The following is a 27,461-nucleotide window of genomic DNA, read 5'->3' as shown; positions in this document are numbered from 1 at the left end:
CTTTGGAGTTCTAGACTCAAAGGACTCCAACTTAAAGTCAATAAAGACAATACCTTAATGAGGCTGGCTCTGCTGTAGGCTGATGTATTGTACCAGTCGGTTTGTTGCGGAAGGTTATCTCCCATCTTTTTGCACGCACAAGCAACCCCCCCACCCTCTCACTCTTCCCTCCAACCCCCTCCTCCCTAATTTATAATCACCACCTACATGTGTACTAATCACCAGGCTTAATCACTGGAGAGCCACGAAAAAAAGGGTTGTTCATCCTGCCTAATTGGAGCACTCTGCGTGTGTTATTGTGATTTGACGAAAAATGCGAATGTGAAACAGACACCGAGACAGAAGTAAGGGAACGAGCTGGGATTCTGTCCAAGGGAATGTTTATGGTAACAATGTGACACTTTCTTCTTCTCCATGAACTCCACATAATTACTAATTTGACGCATGAATTCCTCACTTTCCTTTTGCATTTTCGGATCGTATGAAACTTGTATGACCATACAGTGTGTATGGCTATGCAAAGCGTTAACATTGATTTCACACACATTATGAACACATTGATTTCCTGTAAGGTGAGACGACGTGAGAAGGTTAATCTGATTTACTTGTGTTCAGACATTGATCACTGTATTACATTTGACTGATTATGAAAATGTCAAGAGTCTTCTATGGAAGGGAATTGGCTCCTTCTTCTATTCTTGTCAGACTGCTGCTGGTAGCTAGGTAGGAACTAATGTTTGTACTTTCTCTTGTAGACATCCATGACGAGAATGGACTGAAACCAGTCATGGTCTACATCCACGGCGGGTCCTACATGGAGGGGACAGGGAACATGATAGACGGCAGCATCCTGGCCAGCTACGGCAATGTCATTGTCATCACCATCAACTACAGACTCGGGGTGCTAGGTATGTACGTCTTCATATCTCTTACCCACCAACCGTACGTTTTGGTTTGGTGGAATCTTGATTCCAAAGGTCCACTTTGTTTTAGTGCTGCCATCCTGCAGGTGTGGGATGTGCTTGTAACTCTTCACCTAAGGGTTTACACATTTAAATTAATTTAGGTGCAAATTGTCTGCCGCACTTTGTATTTGGTGGATAGTTATTCTTGGAAACAAGATTATAAATGCAATTCAGGGTTCTTCAACTGATATTGCACAGCTGGAGATTTAGCTATGTATATGGAATTAGAAATATTGAGTTGACAATCTTGGGTCCCACTGAAGACTATGCTTCGGCAGGGGGTTCACAGACGAAATTAGAATCTCTGTTATGATGACTGAGGATTATATGAGATATGAGTATCGATCATCTGGAAACAAACAACAATATTCTACAGATGGATCATGAGTCAGAAGACATTTGGAACTGTCTGCAATGTGGACTTTCCCAGTGTTAGCTAAGGAACTATTTGCGAGCAAAATTGGCCTCTGAAATATATATTTGGTAGTAAAAATATCTATTTTTTAGTAACGTTTTTAAGGAAACTGTGCTGTATAGTTAAAGCAGTATAATTTACCTTAGAATATAATGGAGTTCCTTATTGAATTATCTGTATCTATACATTTATCTCAGAGACCACACCCAAAATACAATGAAGACATGACCAGAATATGAATGCAAGGAATACAGGACATTTGATGAATAGAAATAGGAAATGGGACTGACATATGCAAAAACACAGACTTGTTTAGTTAATAAAAAGATTTATACAGATATCACAGAGCTCATTTGGGTCTTTAAATCTTGTACTCAAGTTAGACACATTTACTGTCTTTTAATAAACAGTTTTCCAGAGATATGTTAGAAGGTAATAGGAGTAGGAACAACTGAGAATTTGAGTCATATGGGGTGTTCACAGTTCAATTTATCAGCAACCTGGTCCAGTCTAAAACCATGGGACGTTCTGCACAGCCAATAAGATAGTCCAAGAGTTCATATTCACACTCTACCACTTGGCTCCGCTCTGCTTACCATTTGTTATATGGCTGAGCTGTCTGCACACCCTCTTTTACTATATTTAGATACATTAGAGCCAGGGGGAAAAGGTGTTCGGAAAAAGTGTGCAATGCAGAGACAGGAAGGAAGAAGAGAAGAAAAAAAAAAGAAGAAAGATAGAGAGAATGGAAGGCCTCGTTAAGTGTGCAGCACTCAGCTTCTCTGACAATGTTCATCTGAGAGGGAGAATCCAGGGGAGAATGATGATCTGTTTGGCTGTGCTGACGTGGGGGGGGGGGGGGGGGGGGGCTCTGCCACCTTCCTCCCAGATTGGGGGCTCCACATTCAGCCACAACACACATCTAGGCCCAGGCCAGGCCTCTCCCCGGATAAAGAGTAAGGTGTTAATGGTCGTCAGACACTCAGTCCTTTCCTTTATCTGTTTGCCCCACCATATCTGCAGGATGGGCTCCTGTCACATACTTACAGGACATAATTCACAGACACTGCAGTAGTTATTATTGAAGTCATGGTCAGATTAGATCTTATACAAAGCCTGTTGTGAATGTATTGATTTCTTCATTTTTACAGAGTCACAATTATTGAACCATTCTTCTTGTCTCTCGACCCATGACTCCACTGGGTTAGTAAGATAATCAAGTCATAAAGCAGACGAGGCTTACTGAGCTAGTAGGCCTGCTAGTAGGCCTATCGCGGCTCTTAATCCCTTCATGTGGTAAATCAGAGGCCATTGGGAAATGCATGGGATCCGTTGGACTGTGACTGAGTCCGGAGCGGTGGGTCATCTGTGACCTCCTCCTGGATCCCTGCGCAGAGGACGGATGGACAGAGCGGAGCGCTCGCCCGGCCTGTGCTTTCGTAAGACTGCACCATCTGGGTGGCGGACGTCACATGGGCCCGAGTGACAGGCTCGTGGAGCTTCATTACTCTGAGCTGGGATGTGTCAGGGGCACATGGTGCTCTCCATCTTCTCTCCTCAGCCCATTATGGCTGGACGTGAGGGGCCTGCTGATGGGCGCCTGATACAGACACATGTGTCTTCCTTCATTTGCCCCCCGGGCTCTCCTGTGCCCAGACGACTCAGGGCCTGTGTGCCGCCGGGCTTTGCTAATGAAGGGGGTGGAGGCTTCTGATTGGTGTTAGAGTGGTGTCTGTATACAGTGTGAACATTTGTACCATCTGAAAATACTTAGTCAGTTGGTTCCTCATCCTGTTGAGTGTAAGGAAGGTAATTTGCAGTTCTTTGGATTGCTCACACTTCGATTATGGCACTATAAACAAAAGTTGTTGTGAGAAACACTTACTGTCCCCCCAAAAACTAAAATGTTTGAAAAATACAGCCATATCATTGTTGTTATGTCTTCAAAATCCAATTTCAAAGATTTATTTTAGTGGAATGAAGCACTGGTTGAATTGAATGCAACTGTTTGTAGCAAAATACAGGCTGTAACATTGCAGGCTGTAAAAACCTGTACTCCTCTTACACCACAATGTTTGTGTGATTCTAGTGCATGCAGCTGCTTCTGTATCAGTGCTTCTATTTCCACCATGACGGTAGGGGCCCTAGGATGGGCATTGACGGGGGCCCAACAGGGCCCTTTGCATGACTTCCCACCAACTGGCCAAGGACGGCAAGTGCTGGGAGGAGGTCGTAGCTGCCCGTCAAATCCCCCTCTTTTGTGATGGAAACATGCAGACAGCCTCATATATTTGGGCAACAGAGAGAGAGAGAGAGAGAGAGAGAGAGAGAGAGAGGGAGAGAGAGAGAGAGAGAGAGAGACTCTATGGTGTGGGAAGCTGGACATGACAGTTGCAATAAACAGTGTAGCCATGAGTCACTGTAAAGAACGCGAGTCGATGGCTTTTGACGTGACACAGAATGCAGGGGCAGCACACTGATCCTGTGTTGCACAGTCAGCCCCCCCCCCCCATTAAAGAAGCGAGGAGAGTAAAACAAACTTGCATGCACTTCCTGTTGGCCTGCACACGCCAGGGGCAGGAAAGGAGGGTGAAAGGAGTCATCTGTCACTTCGGCAAAAACACTCATTAGCATGACAAATGCTGCTTTGTATGAGCTTTTGACAATGTGTGCCTGTCTCATGTCTGTACGAATGAAGAACTTTCACTCAGCCAACACGTCACTCCTGGCTGGGAGATTCGGCACTGAGGTAGCATTTAATCTAGCAAACATTGCTGGCCTAGATCATGATATTTTTTGAAATGATGAATACTGTTAAGGAGCTAATATTTGCTATTCCGTTTCCTATTTTACTTGAATATTGTATTCAAGTCAATTCAACGTAATACTGCCAAGATTCTGGCTTCTTTGTTACCAAAATAGAATGGGATGACTTAAAGACATTTGTTTGCAACGTATGGTGTTTTTAGGATCATTTAGATTGATTGAAAATGTGTGAGTGTACTGTTGCTTAAAAGACTAGTAAGAGAGCTAGCAAAGGTGTATTAGCTGGATATGCAGTTTTGAAATCTATATGGATCACAGTGGTCCTATTATTCTGAATATTCAAAGTTCCATTTGTTTAGAAGACCTTTGAGGAGGATATGCTTGAACTTTTCACATTCTGCGTTTTACAGCAAAATGTCGAAAGCAGGCAGGTCCTCTTTTAAAGGTCATTGTTGTCATGGTAGTTTGGAGAGTGCTCAGTTTCATGAATAAAACCCCAAACCTCGATAGTCATATCAATAAATTATTTCAATTGTTTTGTAAAGTTCATGTTTGAATAAAAACTGTTTACTTTCTCGCGTATCTTGTTTAAAAGACCATTGTTTGCCTTTAAGTATTAGATTTCTATCACAGGTATGAACTCAAATGCCTGTTCATTTTTTCCTCTGCTCTAAATGCTTCGTTTTCTGAAACAAAGCTACAGGATGCAACAGATGCACTGGGGAGATTTGAGAAGCTCTTCTAAAGGCCCAGATGGATTTTCTATCTGGGAGACGAAGGGAAGGCATTGTATGGAGGAACATGCGCATGGGGAGAACAGAGCGATGCTAATAACATCAGATAACACGGAAAAACAATGGGTGGAGTTTCAAATGGATTCGGTCAGATTTAATGTTCTCAGCAGCATTTTAAATCACTGCTCCAAATGACAGCTTATGGTTGCATGGCCGCAGCCCTCATTGTTCTCCCTCGCTCTCTCTTTGTCTCACCCTTTTCTCCCTAATGCATTGTTTATATCAGTTTGTTTGGAGTAAGTGGTCCGGTACATCGAGGACAGTAAACATAATTGTACGCTGCATCGAATTTCAAAATTACAATCGCTTGAGAAGGCTGCTCATCTCGCTCGGTATAAAAAAGCGCAGGCAGCCTGGTGGATAATGGGACAGGAAGGACAGTGGCAGAGTATAAACAAGTCCATAATGAGACACACTCCAAAATGGCTGTTTTGGAGATGGTTAAATGGTTAGGGGTAGTCAACTGGAATAGCTTTTAATCTCTGACAGCTTTACACACGGGACTTGATTTGAGGCTGTGAAAACGGTGACCAGTGAGCCAACCCTCTGTGAACCATTATGGAAACACACAAGAGATCGTCACGGTCCATTTTCAAATTCATGACCCCACGTTTTGAAGTTCATTGGCCATCATTGTTGGAAGGAATGGTAAATCAACGTGATCCATGAAGTTGTGCATGTGTGCGTTTGGTGTTTGTTTAAAAGGACAAATATCTGATAACAAACAGCATTTGTGCTATGTATAAATGCATATTACAGGGGACATGTCACACGGAATAAACATAAAATGATGTACAGTACAGTATTGAACATGTGGTATGTATGCAAAGATTATGTTAAATCAAGCCAGCTGACACTTCTTTAATTCAGTCTTATACAGGGCATACATGGAGCAAATATGAAGATTACACAAGGACACAGACGGTCTAAATCAAAACCACAACAAAGCAACAAAATACCTATGACACAGCTTTGCTGATGGCCCCAACTGATTCAATACTAGGAATGCTCGTCTGATCAGAGCGATTCTATATCTGCCCACAGATTGACATTGCAGTGGTATGGTCGATACAGTGTTTAAATGTGTGTTTGAGCTTTGGTCCAAAATATTTTTTTTTCGGATCCAGACATTTAGTCATTTAGTATCTCTACAAGATGTTTTCATTCTGCAGGGCACTGCAAACGGGCCGTGAATGACTTCAGCAGAGGAGTGAGACAAAGCTGGGTTTTTTATATTATTGTACCACAGAGCCATGTAAATATGTGTCTCTGCTGTGCCAGGGTTGATGCAGTATCTCTGCACTGCTGTCGTTTTATGACACTGCAAGCTGTTTAAAGGGAAAAATAAAGTAAATTGAATATAAAACATCTGAACTTGACCTTCACGTGTGTCCAGTTCAGTTTTCAAAGGTTACTGGAGCCCCTAAGCACTAGGTTTTAGCGGTTAAAATAATTTGCATGATTTACTATCAGAGTATGTTTATCTTCTCAGCTCGAGGTGTTGAAATGCTCAAGTCTTTCGGGTGAGGCTGAAGATATGCTAAGATTGCACAAACTCCAATAAATTCTGGTTAATTATTTTTTAACTCAATCAATAACTTGACCTTTTCGCAATGTGTGCTGCAGGTTCTCCTTCAGTTCAATCACTCAGATGAAAATGTACTCTCCCTGCAATGACATACGAATGAATTAAAACAGAACACAGTAGCTAATAGTTCCCGTCCCTACATAAAAGACAGCCCTTTGTCTAGTGTAAACGTCAGTCAGAGGATATTACTGAAATGCTCTTATCTGAGTGCTGTTATTCTTCCACACAGGAGGATGGGAATGAACACGTGAGATAGATGGGAAAGAACATTGTCTGCAATAGCCATTGCTCAGGGATTATCTGATCAGGTTGTGAACTCTTAATACTTAGTCAATGTAGCTGTGATGTTTAACAGAGGTACAAAGGAAGGTATAACATTTGGAATTATGACAGGGAAGTACCATGCAGATAAGCTGTATAACCATACAGAGTATGACCTACATTATATATTTTCATAATGGATTTTTTTTATGAATGCTCTATGGTGATAACTTCAAGAATATGTAGAATATGAATAGATTTCATATTCTGAATTTTCCCCCATATATCCATATCAAAAAGAAAAATATCTACATTTTTTTTTTTTAAGGTACAAAAATGTATTGTACTACATTCCTACTTCTCGTTTTGAAGCCTGTATGATATTCTGATTAAATATCAGAGAATGTTTAAGTATTCTGTTAACGGTCATATAAAGGAAAGTTAATAGCTTGACACTAATTAGCATGTGATCCCTGCTGAGTCGGATTCTAATTACACACATTTGAATCAGATTAGAGTTTGCTTGGATGCATAGTGCTGCATTTCAGAAATATTTATCCAGTAGGCTTTGTAACAGTTGAGGGATATACTTTCCAAGAAACAAAAACTAGAAATATTTAAGTGTCTAGAAGTTGTTCCTGTTCTGTTTTCCATCTGTCTTACCCCATACAGAATTTAGACATTTTAGAAATGTTTCACTGCTGATATCTGCAGACACCATGATACAACATTTCTCCTGATGCATTTCTGAGGAAGAGAACTGCTGAGGGTCATGCCATTCACCAGTCTACAGCAGCATTCCATCATCTCAACTGGGACTTGCTATTATTGGCCTAAGACACACTGCAGAGCCTTGAGAGAATGGGGGAAACTAGTGAGAAACAGTTCTCACTGCCAACGTGCTCACTGACCCAGGGGTTGACCCTGCAGACACCTCCCATGGGAGCACACCCCGATCGCTTTCCAGCTCCATTCAGCTGGAATATCATACAAACAACTACACTATAGCCAAGGATGGTGGGTTGAGAGGTAAAACGCTGCCCCAATGAAACACTGGGGGATTGTTTCCCTGGGCAAGCAAAGGTCAAGCTTGACTTTAGTGCCACAGTATTCGGTTGATGACCCAATCATCTCAACTGGTGAACAAGACGTTTGAACAAGGATTCACAGTCTGGAACATTGGGATGATGTGTTCTGTTTGCGTCTGCTTTCAACATATTTTCCGTCCCCACAAAACTGTTGGATAAATGACTGCGCAAAAAATATTAGGTCACAAATAAAAATGAATAAATATGTCGTAGAAAGCTTTGTGTAGCAGACCACCGCAGTCTCTGTGCTTTCGTTGTCTGATGAAGTCAGTGAACCATGAGAGCTAGTTCATTTGCATTGTGATGTATCTGTAGGGTGGAACTCGTCCCTAGATGCAAAGCTGATTAAAGAGTAATGTCGCTTTGTGACTGGAGGGTAGACAGAGAAGAGAGAAATGGCCGACAACCGAATAGGGTGACGCTTTGATGTTGAGAATACAGAAGCGTGAAGGCATCGGCTGTTTGTACTCTCCCTAATGAAACAGACTGAATCTAAATGAGGATGCATGTATAGCATACATTCCTCCGAGGTTGTTGTTTTCCCTTCTATTAATGTGATGCAGAACTTGTGTAAAGCCGCTGTTTTACAAACAATGTGTTTCTATTTGCGTAGCAGCATCAAAACCATTCATCTTTCGCATCTGTTTAGATGCGTTCTGCGTACAGCCGAGCGGCTACAGTAGGAAAAGTGCATATGTTCTTCATCACGCTATCGGAAGCCATTTCAATTTTGCAGGCTGATTCTACATATTTACTAACTACCTGTCCAAGGTTACACATCAGTGGCGATTGAGGCATTTCAAGAATGCATTGATCAGGTATGCACATGATGCATGTGATGGCATGAAAAGAGCTCAAAGGATCTCAAAGAACAAAGCACAAATTGAAACCATAAGGAGAAAAATATAGTGTTTGAAGAAAATAGACAGTTGTAGGAGTCACAACTACAGTTTTCTAATGAGCACATTATGCTAGGGGCCGTACTCGCAATTAGTGCCTGGCTATTCCATAAAGCAATTTTTGTTATGTCTTAAAACGACGGATAAAACAAAACAAATTAACAAACTTGATCCAACTGTGCAATTATTTGTGTTTTATTCCAATTAGGGCACCGTGGCACATTGATTTGATGCTTCGTTTTTTGCTCTGTCTGGTTCCTCTATTTACTAACCTGTCAGGGCTCGTGTGGGTTTTAGCTACACTTGTAGACAAAGAGGATTAGTGTGTGTCTTGACATGTTATGTATTTACTTAGTATCGATTTAGTTTTGTAATGTTTTTTTCAGCTTCGCTCCCATTTCTGTTGACACAACACACTGACTGAGGATGTGATGCGAGCCAATGTAAACCCTGCGACCAAAAACCACACTGCCCTTTTTCATCCCTACTTTGAAGTGACATTGGTTATCGTCGAAACAATCACTATTATGGATTGTCTTTTGGGTCCCTTGTCTCTGCACTTGGAACATCTTGAAAGATTTACTGAAATGTCTATTATAGACAGGGTTTATCACGCTAGCCATTGGTCTTCATAGTTTCTGTGTGTAAACACATCAGAGCCATGTTGCCTGAGGCTCCATAACATGGTTCACTGACTCTGGGCTGAGAGAAGCAGATATGTTCGGTGTTAAAGGGTTAACACTGACCAGAAGAGGGAAATCCTGTTATAGTGCTTTCGATTAACCTTTGACACATGGCAGATCATTGTACCAGGATCCATCGCCCAGGTCTACAAATCACTGAAGTCATGATCTGTCTATTTAGCCTTTTTCCTCGAGCAGCAAAGCAACAGTAAACAATGACATTTCCAACACTCACTTAATACATTATGTAAAAATATCTGTATAATTATGACGTTACCACTTCATTACATAACCATGGTACCTTAAAAACAATGGGACCTTAATGTGAAAAGTTAATTAATGGAAACTGTAGCAAGCTTTTGTATTTTGGGTGGAATGGGTTTATTTGGCTCATTCACAGTTTTGTCGTCTTCCAACGTCCTCGGAGATGGAAAGATTCCCAGCTAGCTCTTCTTCACCACAGCCATTTTCCAATTCCACCACAAGGACAGGAGTCCCTTATCTCTTTCAAAGGTGACTGTCCAGAGGAGCTCCAAGCATTTTTTATGTGCAGCTAAATCATTCAGAATCTCACTCTGGCTAACACTGAAGGGTGACTCTGAACTCTCCTACTGTTCAGCTTGGTGCCCTAGGGACAGCAAGAGAGTGGTGGTCCTCACAGTGCAGTGTGGTGCCCCCTCCATGGCTGGGTAAATGGGCTGTTCCCAGACGCATTTTAGCTAGCATGGCTGCCAGAGGGGCTCGGGAGGGTTTGTCAGATGGCTGGTTCACGTGGTCCCTGCGGTCCTGTGGAGGGAGACCTGCGAGACCCTGATGGATTTGATAGCTGAGCTTTTGGAGGACAGATGGTGTGCGTTGAGGTGATGGCTGTGGTTGTTTGTGTGTGTGTGTGTGTGTGTGTGTGGAAGGGCAGCTGATGAACAAGGGGATTTAATGCCTCATGACCCAGATCCGTCCTAAGCAGTGGCTGTGTCTCTAGTGTAAGGATGTACGTGGTGTGTGTGTGTGTCTGTCAGTCAAGATTGTGTTTTCTCGATTGCATCGTGCACATTGTGCATTTCAGTTGTGTGGCTTACAATGCAGCAGGTCTGCATGCTCTGAGACTGACACAGAAATCCACTGTGTAAGAGTCATCGAGGATGGAAGGAGGAGTGCCCGGGACGCGGAACTGTATGTGCTTGAGTTGCTCCGTATCCCCCCTCCTCCATCACTGTCACACGGTTGTCCCCTACCTGCACGACCTGTCACTCTGGAGGAGAACGGATCCCTCCCTCCCTCTGCAACAAAAAGCACCTCTCTCTCTCTCCTCTCCCTTTTTTTCCCTTCCTTGCCCTCTACCTTCCTTATCCTCGCCTCACTCACTGTTAGACTCCCCACTTGGAGGCTTGATGCCTGTCACAACTCATACTTCCATGCCATCTGCACTCCCAAGACAGCCGCATCCTCCGTGGAGACGCGTGGAGAAGCTGTGTACAGTCGGGGTCATCGCATGGAGCTCCTTCACCTCTGGGCTTTGTCACCACTGACACATGCCCCGGTGAGCTCGCTGTCATGACCAGCATGGATATTAGAGAAACCAATGCAATTCAATGTTTTACTGTGTCATATGTCATAGTATGTGGTATCTAAAATTGGCCAAATCACTATCCCAATCATGGTGGTGTCCTTGCGAACTATCGTCAAGCTTAACAGTCTGTGTGACTAGGTGACTAGGTGTCTACTGGAGGAGAAGATACGTAATGTCTTCAGGTCATGTTCGAGGTCAGTCTTCTTTTTAGCACACACCCATGTGAGCGGCCATATTTTTTTTTTACCCCTCAATGGCTGAGTTTGGTATTCGTCAGAGATGCTCTTTCCAGCTTCTAGTCTTCAGGCAGAAGGCTGTTGCGTGGAATGTTAGGACTAATGATTCTATAAGCTTTAATGATGGGAGTGTCAGAGCAGCGGGCACGCCTAAGGCTGGCCATCATCCAAGCGAGCGTGATGAGAAGGTAGGCATCACTCAGTCATCCATACGTCAATATCCAAGTTAAGAGAAAGGAGAATATAAATCGCATGATTTTAAAGACTAATCTGGGTCAGATCTTTAGCCTTTCGAGTGATACGGGTCTTGTACGAAATCCCAGCCTCCCTCATACCAAGTTTCACTTGATATCTAAACTGTAATTGTAGGGTAACTACAAGTTGTTACTATAGGTATTGCTGTAGTTACAATGTAGTTCATGTCAAGTTCTACCTACCATTTATAATGGAAGTCCTTCATTTTGCTGGTATTCCTGCATAGTCATCACCGTGATACCTTTTCTTAGAGCTTCACATTCTGTCAGCACTCTGGACATATTGGAGTGTGAACTCCACCCACTGTCCAGGTAGCTATCTCAGCTACCTGTCGAAGCTTCCTGTTCTTATGGGGGAGGTTTGGTCATCTACGCATCTCACTTTTGGTCTGACATGTAGTGAATATGCAAGGTGCAGGTTTTATGACCCCACTTCCTTTATTACAAAAAAGGATGTGATGATTATTTGTATACAGTATATACAATTTTATAATAATACATTCTATTATATATTAAACATTCAAGTTTTTCAGTATATGTTTTGTCAGTGATGGTGGGCTCATGTTTTGCATAACTGAACACTGTATGAATTACCACTGTGATGTAAATGACTTCTAGTGAACTGAATGTTTTGACGGTATAATTTTAGATCACTGTGGTTGCACCTCAAAGCTGTGGATATTTAAACACTCTCCACAGTTCAGTGAGTCTGACTGCATAGAAAACCTGGGTATGCACCCTTCACCGTTTTCAGGCCTGATTGATAGGGGTGTTCACATATTTTCAGATATTGACAAATAAAATTACAGATATTCAAACCTATCACAAGTACAAGTGAGCCTAGGAGGTTATAATTACATTGCACGTGAGCAAAACTAAAAATGATCTAACCTCACTTCCTGTCTTGTTGCGCTCAGATAAGTGAAGGTTTTCCTTGATAAGCAAATCAAAATGTTAATTCCTCCCTGAACCCGGTGTCGTTGTATTCTTTGATGTTGCCAAATGCAAATCGTTCTCCATTGAGGTAAACAGTATTGTTGTTCGGAGTAGGTAGATGTTTTGGCTTATTGTAGGGCAAGGGAGTCAGATCTCATCAAAAGGTGTTCTGCAAATTCAAGATCGGATGCACATTGTTCTGCCACATCAAATAGTCTCTCGATAATGAAGTCACGCGCATTTGCCTTTGCTTTTGTTGTGGCCGACTGGAGAATAGAAAGGTACAACGTTCTATACTGATGAATCAATTCAGCTTTACGTCAAGAAAAAACATGACAGAGTATTTCTAGTTTTTATTTATTGTTTGCATTTGCTTGTTTCTTAAGCTCCTGATCCATGACCTAGAACGACCTGTAATCTTTTCCCTCATTGCAGACCCCTAAAATGGCCTAATCCAAATGACTCTTTAAAGCCCCTGGTCTCAGCAAACACACAGCAGTGCAGTGCATCAATTTGCTGCCTGCTGAATGTGTAAATAGAAGAAGAGAACTGCAGGGAAATGTCCACATTTGTCTTTCTCACTCGTAATTATAATGCCATTTGGAGTGTGAGTAATCGCTCCACTGTCATTTAAAATCCACCACACTAATACGGCCAAATTTGCCAGCAACAGTGGATGCAGTTTGACAGCTGCTGCATGTTTGTGTCTCTGAGTTACTGTCAATCACAGGGTATTATGTTAAACATGGGAAACCCACCTGCCCCAGATGTGCTCTAATCCCTTCACTTGATTATGGACTGCAAGGGGACAAGAGGACCGACTCTGAGGCAGCACTCTTTGTGTGGTCAACTTCTACCTGCTGAGTTTGACTAGAGCTCACGGCATGGGTCTGGCTCAGGGATGGACAGATTTACTACAACTTGACAGACAGGCGGAGGTTGTACAATATTCTCCACTAGCCTCCTCAGAGGGGATGACCTGACCTTGTTCAGATAATCCTACACACCCCCCTCACATCATTTCCTTTGATAATTACCATTTCATCTGGGAGCCAAAGGGATTATCTTCTAGACTGAGAGAACAATTAGACACTATTACATTTACATTTAGTCATTTAGCAGCAGACGCTATTATCATCAGACTGCCATTGTGCTGGTCTTTTTCTCATCATATTCTGACGTCAAGTCAGGTAGTCTAACCCTAAAGTTTTACTGTAAAGGAGCATACATGTAATGTCTCTCTATAATTCAGTGATTCATAACGGATAGCCCTCTCATAGTTCATCCGATACAGTAAATGTAAAAGAAGAAAAAAACTGCCGTATTGTGCATATTTAAGAAGTATTTATTTCTTCTCTGACGCTGTAGCTTAAATTGTTTTTCAAATGCTATTCACTCTCATTCATCCTGGTGATGTAGTGTTTTGTTCTTTTAGTAGACAAGCCATGGCTTTATGCCAGTGTATTTTGTGGAAAATGCCTTGCAGATTCCCAGCATGGTTCCATGAGATCAATACCATTCAAGTTAAGTATTCAACCATATCCAATGCACAATACAGAATGACTTAAACATGGAAGGGATTGTTTAATCCAGCATTTCAGTGAGATACCTATGCCTTGATTTTCTTTCTAATTTCTTTCTTTGTCCTCCAGACTGCTTTTTTTATGGTTTTGCCTGCCCTTTTCAAGCATGCATTGTCTTGATGTGCAAAGCACACAGAGAACTCTTATTGTGTGCATTTGGCAGCTTAAATGAACGACAAAGAAGTGGATGTCATTGAAAAGAGAATGCACATCCATGCATATTCTGGTGCCAAAACATACTCTATGAGTAGAACTGTGACCCACAATAATTGCGTAAGCCCTGTGGAGACACTAACACAGAGATAGAGAGAGGGGGATGCTGGAGAGATAAAGCGCGAGAGAGAGAGAGAGAGAGAGAGAGAGAGACAGAGACAGAGACAGAGACAGAGAGAGAGAGTTGCAAGCTTTAGGCTGTTCTGTACTGATGAAGGTCTTAGTTTAGGACGCTCACAGGAGACGTCACTCACCAGACTTGTCACTGTTTCAGAGGACATTATGCAACCCAGTGATATTGTGTTGTGATATTAACATTCTCTCAGATGCATCGTCCACAGTGTTTTGAAGTTGAATCAATATCAGAGAGAGAGCATTATTGCGAAAGTATTTTCCATATTGACTTCTAACATTTTAAGGGCGTACTGTGTATCTTTGTTGTCAGTGACTGGCATTTCAGTAATATTCTATTTTCAATGCAGTTGAAGAAAGTCTTTCATGACAAAGCCATTGTGGACTTTCATGTTCAAAAGAAAATAATTAAAAAGGCATAAAAAAAAACAAAAAAACAACATATCCTTTCTGGAAAGAAATAAATGATGATGGAAAAACCAGGTAATTCTTTCCCCTAAATCAATCATGTGGCTATGCGTTCTATGATGTATCTAGGCTAATGTCAATACGAGCGCTTTAGAATGAAATCTTTGGATAGTGTGAGAGTAACATGAAGAAGACCTGGGGGTCATGGGTCCCCTCTCAGGCGTAGGGGAGGAGAGAGGCCTGGGGGTCATCCGGGGGCCTGCCAGGGGCCTTGTAATCCATTCTGCCCCTCTGTCATCCACTTCCACCTCACCGTGGCAAAAAAGGGATTGGCTCTCTATCAAAGAGCCACAAGGCACCTCTCCTCCTCAAGTCTTCATCCGCTCATTCCATTTGTATTGTTTGTCTCTGTCTCAAGTCTCTGGTGGCACAGAGTGTGGTGGCACTGCCAGTATCTGGGCACTGAGCATTGAGATCCAAGGTCTGGCGAGGCTGAGTTTCTGTCAACCCTTCCAGGCCCCTCAAGCTAATGTCTTTTAACAGTACACTTCCGCTCATTTGTTAACATGCTTCTGATTGGGCGTCTGTTCACATGCTTGTCTGAGAGACCTCACACAGTCCCTGGAACCCATCTCCCATGCAGCCTATGGATTGTAGGTTAGCATAAGACTGTAGACCTGCGTCACAATATAGGAAATTGGAGCAATGAATGAGCAATTAATGAACTAAGTAACACTCTTAATTGTCCCACATATTTTCCCTACGTCTTGATTTTATGTATATACAATTTGTTTAAATATTCGTTCTGAGCAGAATGTGCCAAATGGGGTATGCCAAAAATCTATATTTCCAAGTTCATATTTTGTATCACCAACCAATGGCAGGATGCCTCAGATGTGATCAGGAAAGTCCATTGATTCTATTCTCTTCTTTTTGTGTTTTCGACTCAGGGTTTTTAAGCACAGGAGACCAAGCAGCAAAGGGCAACTACGGACTGCTGGATCAAATTCAAGCCCTGAGGTGGATCAAAGAGAACATCCAGGCCTTCAAAGGGGATCCCAAGAGAGTGACCATATTTGGTTCTGGAGCTGGAGCTTCCTGTGTGAGCTTGCTGACTCTCTCCCACTACTCAGAAGGTATGTTGGAGTAAAACCCAAACGTATTTCAATTTGTCATCATTATATAGAGTTAGTAGATGTCAGAAGGTTGAGAGATTACTAGTCAGTCTATGAATCTATAAAGTAGAATTTTTGCCAAGACATGAAATGATATACACGGTCGTTTATCAAATTCCTGTTAAACCATCAAAACCCATTAAATGTCGATTGTTATTCAGAATAGAACAAAAACCCAGGTGGAAAGGACTGTCATGGGATTTTTCATTGCTTTGATTTAGTAGCTATCAGACAGCAGACTGTGTAGTAAACAAGAGCAAACAGGGGTATTTCTTTCACTGTGAGCCGTGAATTATTGAGAGAGTCAGGTTACACCGCCCTGACTTTTCAGAGATTTCATGTAGCGTCACATTTCATCGCCACATGTTCCAGTCAAAGAGATAACAAGCAGAGTGTGTGCACAGGTCCAGCCAAGCATAAAATAATGCCCCAGTCACTAGATATTTGTGTGACCAGCTGGAGGAAAGTGGTGGGTGGATATCAGGATTGATACAACAACACCATCCCACATTTACATGTGGTTGTTTTTCATCATTGAAAGCAGAATTCTAAAAATGTTCTTCCGAAGGTCATCCTGGTAAATAACAGACAGTTCTCGCTTTGATTTGCCTCAGCCCATTGCACAGTATAGACAAAGGAAGACAAATGAAAGTCATACACAACTGATTTTTTACAAGGTAAATGGCGGTGAAAATTACCTTCCCCAAAGAAGTCTACTTTTTTGTAAAGCTCTCTCTTGGAAGTCACTTTGGATAAAAGTGTCTGCTAAATGAATGAAATGAATAAGTGTTGGACAGAATCAATGATGGATCCTAAACAGATATTTGTATTTATTTAGTGAAGTTCAGACTTTATTTCAGTTCACATAAATCAGCATTAATTTAGCAAGAAACTGAAGCGCCTTGTAGTCTTCAATGGACTTAATGTCTCTGTCCATGCGTAGAGGAGCCTCAGGGTGGACACTGCTAGCTTTGATGGACAAAACCAGACTTGACTAAAAGCAGAGCAAACCACTCATGGTTGTGCTTAGACTCCAATTCAACATTATACCATCAATCCTACAGTGTTTCCTGTTGTTGTATCCGTCATGAGGAAATGATTCCCATCGGCCCAAGTCCTCTATTTCAGCCATTTGGAACTGTTCTAGAGCTTTTTGGAGTGAGCTCACTGACGGTATAGAAAATGAACCGATAACAACTTCAGGAACCTTCTTCAGTAGCCTCTTGTCCTTGGTAGCTCAACCCCGTTTTAGGGCTCCATTGACTGGTGTTTGTGGTTAAAGTGGACATGGCCTGCTAGTCACTGAATCCCCTTTATCAGCCCTTTTAGGGAGATCCTCTTGTTCTTCCTCAGTCCAACATCCTGTGTGTGTTTCACCCTCCCTCTGCTGCGCCTGACTGAGCAGGCTGAGGTAAAGCACAGAGGCAGACACACCATGTTTAAATTAACATCGCAGTCAGGCTTTAACTGATACTCTTCATGGAAATAGCATGGGGAAAAAGAACTGTTCTGCTAACTAGGCCTTGCGGGAGATGTCTTTCCCGCTTGGAACATACTTTTCAAGTCGTCCTCGTTGAGTCACCACTGTCTGTGCGACAGTATAAATAGAACAAACATATAAGCGGTGTTCCTAGTGCGTTGTGGCCTATTTGCAGAGTGGCAGATCTTGAAGCGGCACTCCAAAATCCAGCATGTAAAATGGCCTACGGGCCTCGTTGCCGAATAAAATACTTTTATTTAGGTTTCATTCATTCACGATCTGTTTACAGTGCCCATATTCTGAATCACTTTGTTAAATGTCATCATGAAGATGACTTAAATGATTTGTGTAATTTCTATTGTTTTAGCGGTTTATGATATTCAAAACATTGACACAGTGATATTCATCCAGTGCAAGTATTTCCCACCAGTCCATGATTTTTTTTTTACTGCTTAGCTGCATCTCCATAATTGTAAATCATATCAAATATGTATTGTTTTTCCCCCAAAAAATACATACACATGCAGTTCTTTCTGTATCTAATCTGATGACAAATGATTGACCAGGTTACCTATAGGATGTATGATTCTAAATTCAGTTTTCCCTAACAGATCTGTTCCAGAAAGCCATCATCCAGAGTGGCACAGCTTTGTCCAGCTGGGCTGTCAACTACCAGCCTGCCAAATACACACGTGCGCTGGCAGAGAGGGTGGGCTGCAACATGCTGGACACAATCGACCTGGTGGAATGCCTGCAGAACAAGAACTACAAAGAGCTCATCGAGCAATACATCAGCCCAGCTAAATACCACATCGCCTTCGGGCCTGTCATCGACGGCGACGTCATTCCCGACGACCCCCAGATCCTGATGGAGCAGGGTGAGTTCCTTAACTATGACATCATGCTGGGTGTCAACCAGGGCGAGGGCTTCAAGTTTGTGGATGGCATTGTGGACAGCGAGGATGGCGTGTCTGCCAACGACTTTGACTTTGCCGTGTCCGACTTTGTGGACCATCTGTACGGCTACCCGGAGGGCAAGGACACACTACGGGAGACCATCAAGTTCATGTACACGGACTGGGCCGACAAGGAGAATCCCGAGACCCGGAGGAAGACCCTGGTGGCTCTCTTCACTGACCATCAGTGGGTGGCGCCGGCAGTGGCCACAGCTGACCTTCACGCCCAGTATGGCTCGCCCACCTACTTCTACGCCTTCTACCACCACTGCCAGAGCGACATGAAGCCCAGCTGGGCTGACTCGGCCCACGGAGATGAGGTGCCCTATGTGTTCGGGGTCCCCATGATTGGCCCCACTGACCTCTTCAACTGCAACTTCTCCAAGAACGATGTGATGCTGAGTGCAGTGGTTATGACTTACTGGACCAATTTTGCCAAGACAGGGTAGGTTTACCTCTTGACTACTAATGTGTGCCCACTGTTTTTCTAATTTCCCTGTTTTGTTTTTTTTTTAAATATATTGAATACATATTTACATCCAACATGAGTCTTCTACAGGACATTCTCTATTAATGTATCCCTTGAAGCTACTGAAAATCCAATATAGTTAATGAAGTAAACCAAGGACTTTGAGAGGTGCTGTGTGGGCGCCAAAAAATCTTTACAGAATTCTATTGGTCCTGGGTAGGACATATTATTAAAATACTTTCTCAGTTTTGGTATTTCAGTCACATCTTTTGTTTCATGTGCAGCTGTGATTAGGTATCTGCATGTTTGCGATCAAGTCAAACTGAAAATTCACTTAAAGGTGAATGAATAAAGTGTTGATCTGCTTCATAGGCCGTGGCGTTCGCTCCCTGGCTCTCCTGTTAGCATGCATCCATTGATGGCAGTTCAGCAGGGGATAGATTGGCTGCCTTATCGACGTGTTTGGAGACTCTATTCTCTGAGTGCTTTTTGCTTTCCCGGAGTGCTTCAAACACAGCAACCGGCAAAAGCAAATGTATTTTTTGGAGAGTGTCCGTTTTTTTTTTTTAAAGAGACTCTCTTACGGTAACCCTCCAAAACACTCCCATTGTTATCCTTGACACCACATGGAGGGTTTTCTAAAACAGAGCCAAAATGTATATTGAGGATACAGCGCATGACAGCACATCATCAAATTCCCATAACTGTACAGTGAAGCACAATAGGTTAAAAGGAAGGAAGAGCATGAAATAATAGGTGGTTCTGTGGACTTTTTTTGTGTGCGTGTATGAGTGTTTGAGTGCGTGTGCGCGTGTGTCTGTCTGTGTTGTGTGTATGTGTGTGTGTACGTACAGGATGTCTACGTCCACAGACAGGACCACAGTGCAGTGTGTAAAAGAAGATGTTTTGACAGTCATCTGCAAAGCAGCTTTGTGTCAGGCAGGGAGAGATAGCCGTGAATACATTTGTGAGCATCTGAGCTCGCATATGCGCCACCCCCTCAGGCGATAAGCAGAGCTGGGTAGGCTGTGGTATATTTATAACTGTGACTTTCATAAATCTGTAATTCTCAGAAAGGTGTGCCTCCTCCTTTAGTAGTGTATCTACCACTGGGATCAGGAGCTTGGAGAAAGCTGATAGTTTTACCACAGTATGGTATTCTCTCCTCCAATTCTCACGAGACGCCAGAAATGTATTTATCAGCTCAATGAGCATGGAGGCCTGGAGCGTTGTCGTTATGACAAGTATCTGGTGACAGAAGAAAAAACATATTGTTCAAACATATGTTACTGCAAGGCATACGGCCCTAAGTTAAACTGTACGGTCTCCCAACATATTACTGTACCATATGCACGTACAGTATGGCATGCACATATTATGCAACATATGACTACAGAATGTTCTCTTAGGACAGAGGGATCAAATTGCTTTAAATTGTGGTAGAACAAAAATATTTCCTAGCGGGATAATAAAGTAAAAGTTAAATTAATGAAAAACGTAATACATTCTTTTTTTTCATCTTACTGAAGGATTTTCCATGCATCCCCACACTTTTCATCTTATTCATAAATGGAACAGGGTTGCAATCAGTTCAGGTATGAACAAGGGAGAAATATGGTCCTTTTTGGTGGGTTGACACACAGTACTTTTCATTGAATAAGGAAGTATGAAATTGTGCGTAATTGGATCAAAGGGGCGTTTTTGATGCAATCATCCCTATTTACAAATGAATTACTTTAGATTCTTTGATCTTCTATGATTCCACATGGATTGTGGAATGACAATCTTCACCGGTATCCCATCAGCAGGATATACTGTCATGCAGGATTAAGCAGTGAACGATCATCTACTCCCCTGGGATTCACTGTTCGGCACCTCTCCCCTCCTGCTTCCATGATGGACAGAGCCACGATGAAACAGCCTTAACACGTCTGCTTACCACAGCTGGGGAGAGGCTGCGTTTCTCACGGGGGGGCGGGGGGTGGGGGCGCCGGCGTGTCCTCTGGTGCACCCTGGGAGCAGGCCATGACTCACGATGAGTCTCCTCCCATTCAGCATTCAGCCGTAGATTCCCCTCCTCAGTCCTCAGTGTCAGCTACAAGGTTGCAGTCTTGACTTTACTTACATAGTCCTAGAAAGTTCATGAAATCACTGCCCGTTTCACTGGAGAGAGCCGAGTTGTTTCTAACACAAGGCAACAATACAATACTGTGTCTCTGAAGCTTACAAGGATGAACAGTGAACTGTGTTACAGTGAATCTCAAAAGGGATGGTGCCTTGAGAGGACATTTTGTTCTCTTGCACATTTTTCCCTATGAATCAGTTGATAACATGTGACATCGAAGTGAGGATAGGAAAATGCATTAGCCTCATTGAACCATGAAGCCATCATCATCCAACACCATGAGTTGTCACTGAAAACCTAAGTCTCATGGGCAATTTTATATTTTTCATTTATGACTTCATAAACTGACTTCTGCTTAAAATAATTCTTTATTTTTTTATAAATCTTTTTCTATTCCACTGAATTTGCACAATTCTTGATTTCCTTTCTATTCAATGTTTAGTTAACTTTTAAGACTTTTCATGTCAGACTTTTTGTTTGAAGTTATATACAATAGTTTCATGATTACTTGTATTCTCTTATCTCTTATCTCTCTTATCTCTTCAGTGATCCCAATCAGCCGGTGCCTCAGGACACTAAGTTCATCCATACGAAGCCCAACCGTTTTGAGGAGGTGGCCTGGTCCAAGTATAACCCAAAGGATCAGCTGTATCTGCACATCGGCCTCAAACCACGGGTCAGGGACCACTACCGTGCCACCAAAGTGGCCTTCTGGCTGGAGCTGGTGCCTCACCTACACAACATTAACGAGTTATTCCAATATGTTTCCACAACGACCAAGATCCCCCCGCAGGACACCACTCCTTTCCCCTACACAAAGCGCTTCCCTGGGAAGACGTGGCCATCAACCACACGCCACCCCGGGGTGCCGCCCGCTAACACCAAACAGACCACTGACCAGCGTAAGGGCGGCGACCTGACGGACGAGTCGGCGGTGGTCATAGAAACCAAACGGGACTACTCAACGGAGCTGAGCGTCACCATCGCTGTGGGCGCCTCCCTCCTCTTCCTCAACATCCTGGCCTTCGCCGCCCTCTACTACAAGAAGGACAAGCGGAGGCACGAGTCCAACCGGCGAGGACCCAGCCCGCAGCGCAACTCCACCCCGGCCATCGCGGCATCCAACGCCAACGACGTCAGCCACCTGCAGAACGAGGAGCTGATGTCCCTGCAGATGAAGCAGCAGCAGCTGGAGCACGAGCACCACCACGAGTGCGAGGCCCTCCAGACCCAGGACACGCTCCGCCTCACCTGCCCCCCCGACTACACGCTCACCCTGCGCCGGTCGCCCGACGACATCCCTCTCATGACCCCCAGTACCATCACTATGATCCCCAACTCCCTGGCTGGTATGCAGCCTCTGCACAACTTCAACACCTTTGGCGGCAGTCAGAACAGTACCAACCTGCCCCATGGGCACTCTACCACCAGGGTATAGCTCCAGCCGAAATGGCAAGTGTGACAGCTGCCAGCTTCTCCATCTCTGGGGCTTGGTGGTGTCTGTCTGTAATCGCTAAACATGTCGGACACAACCTAGGAGTTTAAGAGAAGGGTGTTTCGCACAGACTCATCTCAGTGGATGAGATGTTATTTTGCTACCATGCCTTCTTGAAGAGTATATCAGAAACCCAATATGAACAATTGACATGTTAAAAGTGAATGTTACTATTGAAAATACTGTATTTGGAGCTAAGCTTGAGGAAGGATTGTGGAGAGTTTTACCAAAAGAATGGCACCTGAAGACAAGTGATAACTTGCTTTCGAATGCTTGAAGAGACTATTCAAACGGTAGGGTTTTCAGTGATGACAAGGAATACTTTTTGGAAGATTTTTGTGCCATAAAATACTGTACATCATAGGAGAACAACATACAATACAATAGAGAAAGACCAACATGCATTGGTGAACTAAGACTATCACTGAGTATAATGACATGGGCACAGAATTTCAAACTCCCCAGCCTGAAATGTATTTATGAAAACTTTGTAAAAACAAAATGGTATATAGTTGTGAGTAAAACAAAAAGAAAAAAAGAATAGAGCTTCTATTGTTGTTTTAAGTTGAAATATGGCTATATTTCAAGCTTGTGCTTTCTGTTAAGGTGTGTAAATATACAGTTTCAATCACATATTATGTTTCAATTAAACTTGTGTTTCGTTGTTTTCACAACAGAAAAAATGCGAACATCCCATTTTTTAAGAACATTTGTGTCTAGACCGTCATTCTATAATGTCTTGTGTGTTCATTTGTGTTCATTTTTGAGGCATTGCATGTCCGAGTACAACTTTATAATCTCCATTTTCGGACATTGTCTGAAGGTGATGGTTTATCATGTGGGCTCATTTCCATCACCTACTTCATCCTGATTGGCTTCTAATCATTTTTTGTATTACATTTTTTGTAGGCTATTTTATGTCTAGCAATCTCAACACTGCCTGAGCTTCAAATGTGACCAGCAATGTATTATTTAGAGTAAAAGGCAGTGGATTTTGGTATCAATATTAGTTGGATATGTTTGTAAAGAATATATGTTAGATATTTCAAATTGTCATTTGCTAGCAATATGTTAAGTATTGTGCAAGGCTTGTGATATTTTGGGTTACAACGCAAGTGAATGAGTGTAAATAATAATAATAATGATAATGATATTAATAATTATAAGTACAGTGAAAAGTAACCATTAACCCAGATTATTTCAGTTCTGCATCCTATTACCGAAAAACAAAACAAAGCAAAACAAAGCAAGTATATATATAAAAAAGATTTATAAAGCTACATTTGTAAATTCTATGATATCCTTGCCTTTGGTTCTTCTCCTATCATGATATACCAAGGGTTTTAATGTAGGATTTGAAATTCTTTAGTTTGTCTTAAATTGTTTGCGGTTTTGCCTTAAGTGATAGATGATATTTCTGGCTGGACACCTGTATAAAGATTTTCTGCAGCATTTTTAATAAAAAATCACAGTATTTTCTAAAAGGTTTGTGTTCCAGTGTGTGGGGTTATACTGTATGTGGTCTATGACGCAGACATACAACAGATCATACACGTTTTACACAGATGGGGTGAAAAAAAAGACAATCTACAGTGACTGTTTGCTTTCAAATGCAATGAAGACCGACATTTCCATATAAACAGCTATGGCTCATTGCTATTTCTCTACTCGTACTTCCTTTATACTGGTGAAAAAGTTCTCAGATTCATAATGTATAGCACAGTGTTACTGTTTTTAGGCCCAGTTTCCCAGACATGGATTAAGCCTATAGTCCTAAAGCAAGAAATAAATGCAATGAAGATCTCCATTGAAATTATTTTAGTCTAGGACTATAGGCTTCATCCATGTCTGGGAAACTGTGCCTGAAAGATGTAAACAATGGAAATCTTACACTAGACTAAGAAAGTTAGATTGCATTTGAAAATGTGTATAGAAAGATAAACAAAACCAGATGATGCTAATAAGCTTCATAAATTGTTGAGGTGCTCAGGAAATGAAAAATAGAGAATTGAAAAGCCCCAATGCACTGCTGCATTGGTTAGATGGCCTCTAGTGTCATTTGCATACAGGGTTGTGACACTGCGTATTGAGAAAAATTGCTTTACAATGCTATCTTCCTCCTAACCACTGTTCAATCTGTTGATCCTTCTTCAAACAACCAAGGCAAATTAGTTTTTGACTTAAAACTGAAGTGACAGCAGGGGGAAATTGCAGTTACTGAGGCACAGTAGATGTCTCTATACAATGTCTAACGTTGAACTTTGGCAAAAACCTGACAAAGGGAATTGCTGCCATTGTAAAATGTTTCAATTTTTGTTCAATGTTTCTGCCAAGTGATTGTTTGATGCACGCGCATTTGATCAGCGAGTCTTAAATATTGAAGGATTCCTGATATCTCAAAGCAAACAAAGCAGTGTGAGCATGTCTGGCAGTCTCTCTAATTGGCATGTTGTTTATGCTTGGGGTAATCGGGCGGGGGGGGACACTGCTTGAATACTCAAGACCGACTGGAAGTTAATTAAGCTGGCAAAAGCATTCCATCACTCACCCGGGTCCCTGGACTGTCATTCACGTGTGTCACTCTCCAGGCAGCCATTACCTTGGCGTATTGATCTCTGCGTTGACAAGTTGGCCAACCAAATAAGAGCAGGCAGGAACGAGTGAGGGTGATGTGGTTGGATGGCTACCCAGGGAAGGACACACAAAGCCCATTGTGACCCCCCCCAGCTTTACCATCCTCCTTATTGCCAGTCCTGTCTTATTTCTTTTTTTCAAAACATGAATTAAGATGCAGGTAAATACCTCTGCATCCAACTCAGTTGATTGCATTTGCTCCCTTGGTAGCAAGACCTTAATAGATAGAATATAAAATATACTGAGCCAATATATATGCTGAACAGTTAAGTGGAGAGGAACGTTCAACAGCAAACCTGCCAAGGTAATGATAATGGCCTTGAGAAATCTTTTTACCTTTTCTATGGCATAATGTCCTCTTTCGAATCTTCATCTTGGTAATACTTTTCTCCTTGAATATGTGAAGTAGCACTAGGACCTTGGAGCATTCACTATATTTTATGTAAATGGTTGACTCAGGTTTATGGTGAAATCTACAGAGATCAGCGTGTTTGTGCCCATGTTAGTTTCTCGGTTTTAACATCAGTGTCCATCACAACAAACAGAAAGTGTGTGTATGTTTATGTGTGTGTCTGTGTGAGTCAGAGAAAGAGCTTTTTTCAGCTCTTCTTTCTCATATACATACAGTATGTGTCTCTTTCAACTTCTTAAAGAGATGATCTGAAGATGCTGGCTGTCTTTCTAAGCGACTGAAATACACAGCTGCAGTAGGTACAGTGTACCTTGCACTATCAAGATGACAACATTACATTTCAGGAGTTTCCAAATACTGCATCTAGTCAGTGTCCTGTAATAGATGCCTTGACTTTCTGGATAGAAGGGAACGGGGTTATCAGCCCCCTGCTCCAGCACAGGAAAATGGCCGCCCAGCTGGACCACTGTGAGTCTGAAATGGTCTAATGTGGTAAGCTCTCAGCATCTGGGAAGGCAGCTGTGAATCTCTAATGGGCTAGTTTCTCTTACTTTCCTATGGATTCACAACAAAAACAGTATAATAAAAGTCCATTAGATGCTTACATTCCATAGCAAATGCGAGAGGATGTGAATGGCCCCCGAAATGTACAAGAACGAAAGAAAAAAAAAGAATTACGTTGCGGGGCTGGAAGGGAGGGGGGGGGGGGGTTGGGGGTTGAAAGTAATTATGTCATTGGAAGTGGCTGCCTGACTGCAGAGCAGATGTACGGCCATCTTGCGTGCTAAGCTGTTTCACCACGGATCCCTTCCAACTATTCTCCCCTAGCTGATGGTAGACATGTGGGAATCAGTGCAGCATGAGTGCGTGATCATTGTTAGGATTTCACTTCTCGATAGTTGTCTTACGGTCAGAGGAGCAGTACGTGTCTGCTCCTGAGTACTCTGTTGTTTACATGATGATTTGCAATTTGTTTTAACGATTAATCTTCAGTACCTTGTAAGTCCATACAGAGTCAAGGTTAATTCATTGCTTCCTTTTTATTTATTTTGTGTTTATTCACATGCATAGAGAAGCACTGCATACATTTCAAACATGTCCAAATCAGATTTAAAATCAATTAATTGTACTTGTGTGCTATGACATTTTCATTAGCAAGGAGGGTGATATATAGGACAAAGAGGTCATCAGAGATTATTTTTGCTCTATCACTTTTCCACGGAGGGCTAAAATGACGCCTATGATTTATGGTGGATCTCAGGATGACAAGAGCACAGAGAGCAACTTTCCTCTGGCCTAGCAGATGCAACAGAAATTGGGTTACACACAAAATGCAAAGGGGTCTGTCTCAGGCTAACAAATTCAATCATTCATCCTCTCCCTCGAGGTCATTTTAATAAAACGGGATGACAGGGATCTCTTCCCAAACAAAACACAATCTCTCTCTGCCTCCACTTGAGTTCCGAAACTCTGGTTGGTATGTGCCTATGGGTGATCCATGGGAGACTGTGTATAGTAAATGTTTAATTCAAGACAGCCATTTCCTCACAGGTAGATTTTTTTATTACTATTTTAGAGAGAATAATAAACCACCTCCATAGGGTTGCACTGCTTTTCATGATTACAACGTATTTTTTTACGATTGCACTTGTCTGTTCTGTTAAATGAAGGAAGAGTAGAAAAAGAGCTAATTCTAGGCAGTCAGCTTTGGTATGTCTCTGGCCTATCCTTGGACCAAACATTATTACCCAGGCACACAGTGAGGCAGTCCAGCTCTTGGTCCCCGGTCTGCAGTGATCAGCCTGAGGAAGACAGGTACGTATATTAGCCAGGAACTAGCTTTAGCCCTCCAAGGGTCTTTCAACTCCCCTGCACTTTAATATCGTGGCATTGTGGACATTTGTCTAATTCAGGTTTTAGTATCATG

The 27,461-nt window shown here is 42.3% G+C and overlaps 1 protein-coding gene across 1 annotated transcript; it reads left to right on the top strand.

The window, feature by feature from the left end:
• Positions 1-772: 772 nt before the first annotated feature.
• Positions 773-22,431, top strand: nlgn4xa (neuroligin 4 X-linked a). The gene is made up of 4 exons (XM_067260140.1): positions 773-908; positions 15,739-15,924; positions 18,055-18,844; positions 21,540-22,431. Exons 1-4 carry the CDS (start codon positions 788-790, stop codon positions 22,429-22,431), a joined length of 1,989 nt encoding a protein of 662 aa, XP_067116241.1. The 5' UTR covers positions 773-787.
• The last annotated feature ends 5,030 nt before the right edge of the window (positions 22,432-27,461 follow it).

Source organism: Osmerus mordax, chromosome 22, assembly GCF_038355195.1.
Source record: "Osmerus mordax isolate fOsmMor3 chromosome 22, fOsmMor3.pri, whole genome shotgun sequence".
NCBI lineage: Eukaryota > Metazoa > Chordata > Actinopteri > Osmeriformes > Osmeridae > Osmerus > Osmerus mordax.
This window is presented reverse-complemented; position numbering and strand designations above follow the sequence as displayed.

Excerpts from the sequence above, each read along its gene's own strand:
- nlgn4xa (XM_067260140.1), top strand. The coding sequence starts at position 788 with ATGGTCTACATCCACGGCGGGTCCTACATGGAGGGGACAGGGAACATG. Across the intron at positions 909-15,738 it reads CTACAGACTCGGGGTGCTAG|GGTTTTTAAGCACAGGAGAC; the intron begins GTATGTACGTCT and ends TTTTCGACTCAG. Across the intron at positions 15,925-18,054 it reads TCTCTCCCACTACTCAGAAG|ATCTGTTCCAGAAAGCCATC; the intron begins GTATGTTGGAGT and ends TTTCCCTAACAG.